General features: G+C 45.2%; 1 protein-coding gene across 10 annotated transcripts in view; it reads left to right on the forward strand.

Annotated features, from left to right (window-relative positions):
• The window catches only part of LOC103482112 (rho GTPase-activating protein 23-like), a 126896-nt gene that overhangs the window by 74914 nt on the left and 43974 nt on the right, over window positions 1–8008 (forward strand). For 6 of the 10 annotated variants that reach the window (XM_008438047.2, XM_017310862.1, XM_008438046.2 and 3 more), the window contains 2 exons: window positions 5577–5655; window positions 5732–5792. The exons of 3 other annotated variants lie outside the window; for them this stretch is intronic. In XM_008438047.2, the coding sequence (XP_008436269.1) occupies window positions 5577–5655; window positions 5732–5792 (140 nt within the window). The remainder of the gene's footprint in view (window positions 1–5576; window positions 5656–5731; window positions 5793–8008) is intronic. One more of the 10 variants, XM_017310859.1, reaches the window with a different exon arrangement.

Genomic DNA, 8008 nt, shown 5'->3' on the forward strand with positions numbered 1-8008 from the left:
TGGTTGCAGGCTGCTCAATCTGGCTAATTCACAGGGTGAAGAAGGTGGGACATCTGGAAGGAGGTCGTTAGAAACCAGGCTAGTCTTTCTCGATGCCAGCTTAAACAGAGTTTACTCAGTTCTGAWCAGGGTAAAATCCCATCAGATTTAGAAAACTCAAATTACCCGTTAGATGGAGAGCTGGCTGCACATCTCCCTCCTCTGAGGGGGGGAAGTAGAGAGAGAGAGAAGGGGAGGGAGGTGTTGCGCAATAACAATACAGACTGATATGTTTCAAATGTTTGTTTTTTTTAGCGTTGATTATTACTGACTACTAATGTAAACTTCAAATTCAGTATCTCAGAAAGCTAGAATATTGGGAAAAGTTTCAATATTGAAGACCCCTGGTGCCACACACTAATCAGCTAATTAACTCAAGACACCCACAAAGGCTTTTAAATGGTCTCTCAGTCCAATTCTGCAAGCTACACAATCATGGGGATGACTGCTGGCCTGACAGTTGTCCAAAAAATGACCTTTGACACTTTGCACAAGAGGGCAAGACACAAACATAATTACCAGTACTAAAGAAGCTGGCTGTGCACAGAGTTCTGTGTTCAAGCACATTCATAGAGAGGTGAAGGGGAAGAAAAGATGTGGTAGGAAAAAAATAGACAAGCAATCGGCATAACCGCATTCTGTAGGGGACTGTGAAACAAAACCCATTAAAAAATGTTAGGGAGATTCACAAAGAGCGGACTGCAGTTGGAGTCAGTGCTTCAAAAACCACCACACACAGATGTATACAAGACAAGGGTTTCAGCTGCTGCATTCTTTATGTCAAGTCACTCTTGAACAAGAGACGGCATCAGAAGCATCTTGCCTGGCTAAAGGCAAATAGAATTGAACTGGTGCTGAGTGGTCCAAAGTTATGTTCTCTGATGAAAGTCAATTTTGCATTTCCTTTGGAAATCAAGGCCCCAGAGTCTGGAGGAAGAGAGGAGAGGCACAGAATCCATTTCGCTTGAGTTCCAATCTAAAGTTTCCACAGTCAGTGATGGTTTGGGTTGCCATGTCATCTGCTGGTGTCGGTTCACTGTGTTTTCTGAGGTCCATGGTCAATGCAGCCATCTTCCAGGAGGTTTTAGAGCACTTCACGCTTCCTGCTGCTGACTAACGTTATGGAGATGCAGATTAAATTTTTCAACAGGACTTGGCACCTGCACACAGTGCCAAAGCTTGGTTTAAGGTCCATGGTATCCCTGTTCTTAATTGGTAGGCGATTTTCTATTGAATTAAGACTCAATAGAAAATCTGTGGCGTATTGTGAAGAGGAAGATCTGAAATACCAGACCCAACAATTCAGAAGAGCTGAAGGTCACTATCAGGACAATTTGGGTTCTCATGAAAACTGAGAAATGCCACAGATTGATCAGCCCCATGTCACGCTGCATTGCTGCAGTAATCTGGGCAAAAGGAGCCCCAACTAAGCAGTGAGTGCTGTACATGCTCCTACTTTTCATGTTCATACTTTTAAATTGGCCAACATTTCAAAAAATCCTTTTTTGTATCTGTCTTAAATAATATTCTAATTTTCTGAGATAATGCATTTGGGGTCTGATCCTCGGCTGCAGAAGCTGGCTCTTGGGACATGGAACATCACCTCTCTGGTGGGGAAGGAGCCAGAGCTAGTGTGTGAGGCTGAGAGGTTCTGTCTAGAAATAGTCGACCTCACCTCGACACATGCCACCTTGAGAGGGGCTGGACATACTTCCTCTTTGGAGTTGCCCACGGTGAGAGGCACCGGGCAGGAGTGGGCATATTTGTTGCCCCCCATCTGGGCGCCTGGGGTTCACCCTGGTGAATGAGAGGGTAGCCTCCCTCTGCCTACGGGTGGAAGGGACGGGTTCTGACTGTTTGTGCTTACCATTGTGCAAACTATCACTGAACAACAGTTCAGATTACCCACCCCTCTTGGAGTCCTTAGAGGGGGTACTGTAGAGGGGGTCCCCTCCTGGGGACTCCCTTGTTCTACTGGGGGACTTCAACGCTCACGTGGGCAATGACGGTGAGACCTGGAGGGATGTGGTTGGGAGGAACGGCCCCCCGATCTGAACTCGAGTGGTGTTCTGTTGTTGGACTTCTGTGCTCGTCACGGATTGTCCATCACAAACACCATGGTCAGGCATAATGGTGTCCATATGTGCACTTGGCACCAGGACACCCTCAGCCACAGTTTGATGATCGACTTTGTCATCGTTTCATCGGATCTGCGGCCGTATGTCTTGGATACTCGGGTGAAGAGAGGTGCGGAGCTGTCCACTGACCACTCACCTGATGGTGAGTTGGTTCCGGTGGTGGGGGAGGAAGCCGGTCAGACCTGGCAGGGCCAAGCGTGTAGTGAGGGTCTGCTGGGAACGTCTGGCAGAGTCCCCTGTGAGACGGAGCTTTAACTCCCATCTCCGGCAGAACTTTGAAGACGTTCTGGGGGAGGTGGGGAACATTGAGTCTGAGTGGACCATGTTCCATGCCTCTATTGCAAAGGCGAATTATTGGAGCTGTGGCCAATAATCCGCAGCTCCAATCCACAGCCTTTCGCGGCGGCAACCCTTGAACCCATTGGTGGACACCTTCGGTAAGGGATGCTGTCAAGCTGAAGAAGGAGTTCTATCAGGCCTTTTAGGCTTGTGGGACTCCAGAAGCAGCTGATGGGTACCGGCATGCGGCTCGGGTGGTCGCTGAGGCAAATACTCGGGCATGGGAGGAATTTGGTGAGGCCATGGAAAAAGACTTCCATATGGCTTTGAGGTGATTCTGGTCCACCATCCGGCGTCTCAGGAGGGGGAAGCAGTGCAGCACCAACACTGTTTATAGTGGGGATGGTGTGCTGCTGACCTCGACTCAGGACCTTGTGGGCCGGTGAGTGGAATACTTCGAAGACCTCCTCAATCCCACCAACATGCCTTCCATTGAGGAAGCTGAGCCCGGACACTCTGGGTTGGGCTCTCCAATGTCTGGGGATGAGGTCGCCGAGGTGGTAAAAAGCTACTCAGTGGCAGGGCCCCGGGGGTGGAGTTCCTTAAGGCTCTAGATGTTGCAGGATTGTGTTGGCTGACGTGACTCTGCAATATCACATGGACATCGGGGCAGCCGGGATGAGGATCAGTGCCTCCAAATCCGAGGTCATGGTCTTGAGCCGGAAAAGGGTAGAGTGCCTTCTCCGGGGGTTGTCCTGCCCCAACTGGAGGAGTTTAAGTATCTTGGAATCTTGTTCACGAATAAGGGAAGAAGGGAGCGGGAGATTGACAGGCAGATTGGCGCAGCATCTGCCGTGAAGCGGGCGCTGTACCAGTCCGTTGTGGTGAAGAGAGAGCTGAGTCAAAAAAAAAGCGGTCAATCTACGTTCCCACCCTCATCTATGGTCATGAGCTTTGGGTCATGACTGAAAGAACGAGATCGCGGATACAAGCGGCCAAATGGGTTTCCTCCGCWGGGTGGCTGGGCTCTCCCTTAGAGATAGGGTGAGAAGCTCGGTCATCCCGGAGGGACTCAGAGTAGAGCTGCTGCTCCTTCACGTCAAGAGAAGCCAGTTGAGGCTCGGGCATCTGGTCAGGATGCCTCCTGGACGCCTCCCCAGTAAGGTGTTCCGGGCACGTCCCACTGGGAGGAGGCCTCGGGGAAGACTCAGGACATGCTGGAGGGACTATGTTTCTCGGCTGACCTGGGAACGCCTTGGGATTCCCCTGGAGGGGCTTGAAGAAGTGGCTGGGGAGAGGGAAGTCTGGGCCTCCCTTTGAAGCTGCTGCCCCTCGACCCGACGCTGGAAGAAGCAGAATAAAATGGATGGATGGATGGATGGATGGATGGATGGATGGATGGATGGATGGATGGATGGATGGATTTGGGGTTTTCATTAGTTGTGAGTTATAATCATCAACCTTAAAAGAAAAAAATATTTGAAACATCTGTCTGTGTGTAATGAATGAATAATATATAAGTTTAACTTTTTGAATGGAATTACTGATTTAAATCAACTTTTTCATGATATTCTAATTTTTTGACCAGCACCTGTATATATTAACGTCATCACATTTACAATATGGTTAAGGACCAAGCAAGAGAAACTGGAAACCAGGCTCTGCTGTTCACAGTGTAGGTTGGCCATCTGCAAGCAGAAGCTTGCTTGGTCCTTCACTGGTGGTAGCCCGGAGTGTGTTTTCTTTAAGAATGCGAAGCCATGACAGCTGAGAATGTTAAATTTATGAAGGAAACCAACAATGCCACCTGGAATTACACTCCAGAAAATCTAAATGGTAAAAAAACTCACATATTTGTTCTACTCTAAGGACAAAATTCAGATAAATTCTAAATTTATTCAGGAGCGAAGCAGTTCCAAAGACAGTTAAAAGTATTTATTTTTAAATTGCAATATCCTAGGATAGAAAATAGTTCAGACAGAATTCATTACAACAATTTTGAAACAGGATTTTGGCTGTAGTTAAAATTCCTTAATTTTGGGAGATCAATGATCGGCCAATACTTACACGTGAATCCATCCATCCATCCATCCATCCATCCATCCATCCATCCATCCATCCATCCATCCATCCATCCATCCATCCATCCATCCATCCATCCATCCATCCATCCATCCATCCATCCATCCATCCATCCATCCATCCATCCATCCATCCATCCATCCATCCATCTTCTATACACCCTTGTCCCTAGTGGGGTCGGGAGGGTTGCTGGTGCCTATCTCCAGCTAACGTTCCGGGTGAGAGGCGGGGTCACCCTGGACAGGTCGCCAGTCTATCGCAGGTGAAGCCTATCTTATCCGATGATTTTATCTTCCTCAGCAAAGGTGTGAAAATCAGCCACAGTACTCTATTGTTCTGCTGTGAGAGAGTCTGACTGACAGACCCACCAGACCCATGTCTGCACATTCACAGTTAACAGTAGTCACGCCACTGTTTCCAACTCATCAACTTTTTTGCTACATTTAGTAATATTTCAGACAAAAAAATGGTATTGGCCAAAATCAGAATTGGCAGATTAGAAGAGCCGTAATTCAGGGTTCCCCCAGAAAATCAGCTAAGCCTGGTAGGGCAGTTCACTAGCAGTCCATTTTTTCTGTTAAGAATGTTAACAATTACAAAAATTCAAAGGTGCATGAGCAAGCATCATATGTTCAATGTGCTATCTATGAACCTAGCTTAATCTGTCTTTACTATTCCTGTCAGTAGTATATAAAAACCCTGTTTAAAATAAACAAACAGCACTTAGCCTGGCGATGTGGCAAGTAAAGCCTGGTGGTCCGCCGGGCTGATGATACACTAGAGGAAACCCGGGGTCATCTGCCAGAAAACTGCAATTGGTGGGATTTAGGGTCATTAATAAAAACAAAGAGAATAGACGATATAATGATCAAATGAGAAAAACAAGGCAACAGCACTAGTCATACATTCTATCTAAAGCCACAGTTTGTAGTTTACTGTGTTAGTAATATGGAAACGGTAACAAATTTTCAGTTTTCTCACTTTTCCAACAGATATTCCTGTTCAACCCTTCTTTGTGTGTGCTTGTGGGTTTTCCAGGAGACCGACTGGTGAAGGTTAATGGTGAGAGCATTCTGGGGAAAACCTATTCTCAGGTTATCACACTCATCCAAAACAGGTGCGGATCTCGTGTTCAGGTTTTGATGTGCGTTCTCATTTCTATTCTGATTGCTGTTTTTCATGTTTTCATTCAGTGAGAACCTTTTGGAGCTCACTATTATGCCAAAAAATGAGGATGTGTTGCAGTTGGTAAGTGTGAGTATTGCCTTTCTATTTTCCGCCTTGATTTTCTTCCATCCTCTGAATGTGAGAAGCCCAGGGGTGAAAGTAAGGGGGCACGGCAGGGTACTGCGTACCCCTAAAAGATTTAGCGGGGGTACGCAGTACCTGCAAGAGAGGGGAGCTGTATAAAATCAACGGGTTCACTCTGCTGCTGAATTCACCCAATAATCAGCCATGACTGATTAGTTTTTCAAGAACAATCTAAAACACGACTTAATCAGTTAATAAATAACTTTTTCCCATTTCATATTGTTTCTGAACTGTTCGTGCTTTACTAGAGCAGGGCTGCAATACGTCGATAGCGGAAGGTTTTGAGTCGATCTCGGCATTAGGTGACAAACTGAATGCCTCCAGGAGGCTGAGAGCAGCATGTCCTCCTCTGACAGGCTTAAAACGTTCGTAACTGTATTAAAGAACAACAAAAATATCAACAAAACGTGTTCAAATTAATGACCCAACAACAATAATAATCTCAGTGATTATTGTTTCAACAAGGTGTTGCGCAATTCTGTGCGTTTCGGTTCCATTACCAAAATAACTAGCAGAGCAGGAGTTAAAATGAACTAATCAACCACCACTGTGTTCAGGGAAGGTTATTAATGATCGCAAAATAAATATCAAGCCTGAAAACCTAATATCATTACAGACTGAATGTTATGTTTTTAACGTAATCTCTGGTCGGCTTGGAAAGCGCAGGAGGTTGCCATGCCAACGTGTGTGCTTAAATGACTTTCTCATGGCGCTTTACAGCCGCTGTAGTTTCTGAACATTCAATAAACGACAAACTAATTAGCGTGTGACTATACGTCATTCACAACAAACATCAAACACGGTAAATATGTTTCATTAAGTATTTAACAAACAAATGGCTTCTACCGCGATAATTATGTGAAATTAAATTAATTGTCTAATGTTAAAAAAAATAGTTTGGTGTTGTCGGGCTCAGAGTCTGAGAGGCTTTTCCTTTATATCAAACACTTTTTTTGCCTCTTATTTAGTGGAAATATTGATGTTGAGACTTTCACTAAAATGATAACCTTTTCAACGTTTATAACTCTGCTGTTGAAAATGAGAAGCTAACATTCACAAATGACACTGAAATAAAATAAAGTCCAACATCTAGTTTGAAGTGATTCCTCTGCAACATGTTGGAGGAAAAATATCGCAACTTCAGAAGATGAGCTTTAACCTAACAGAGCTCTGTGGTTCCTCCTATCAGTATGAGAGTCAGGGTGAGGAGGCGCCATGTTAGGAAGACAAGTGGAAGCTGCAGGATCTTCAGAACAAACAGGTCATGATATGAGGGGCCATTTAGGACAAAATCTATGTTTTGTCTCTCACACACTACAAAAAACTCATCACACTCAAAAATAAAACCTCATGCACACTCAAAAAAATACTCAAATTGTGTATACACACTACTAAAATGTCACACGCACACAAATTTTATCTTTCTCGCACACATACACTCAGGCCCGTGCAGAGACCACTAAAGGGGCAGGTGCTCAAATAAAAAGGGCACATCTAACTACATTCTAGGACAGAATATTAACAAAGCCACTCAGCTTTCAGAGTGTAATAAACAATGATAAATTACAAAATTTCAAAGCTATTGAACATCTCCATATAGAGCATAACACTATGCATATGTAAGATATTTTATTAGTAATTTCTTTCTGCAGGTCTATTTTGTTATAGGAAAGTATTGCAATATTCAAACCCGCAATTTAGCAAGATGTGTAAATCAGAGCTGGACCACCAGACATATTTTGTCTTTACAGAATTACACTATTAAAAATATAAATAAGGGCATAATGCAACATTTAAGTGACTGTAATCTATAAAACAGAGCTGCCTGTTTGCTGCAGTGGAGATAAAGATGGTCCATTCAGGAAAGCAGAGCTGCATCAACTTCGGGCCTCTTTGGCCTGTGGGACTCCAGAAGCAGCTGATGGGTACCAGCGGGCAAAGCGGCATGCGGTTCGGGTTGTCGTTGAGGCAAAAATTCGGGCATGGGAGGAGTTTGGAGAGGCCATAGAGACAGACTTCCGTACGGCTTCGAGGCGATTCTGGTCCACCATCCGGCGTTTCAGGAGGGGGAAGCAGTGCAGCACCAACACTGTTTATAGTGGGGATGGTGTGCTGCTGACCTCAACTCGGGATGTTGTGGGCCGGTGGGCGGAATACTT

Source organism: Poecilia reticulata, linkage group LG19 (genome assembly GCF_000633615.1).
Source record: "Poecilia reticulata strain Guanapo linkage group LG19, Guppy_female_1.0+MT, whole genome shotgun sequence".
Lineage (NCBI taxonomy): Eukaryota > Metazoa > Chordata > Actinopteri > Cyprinodontiformes > Poeciliidae > Poecilia > Poecilia reticulata.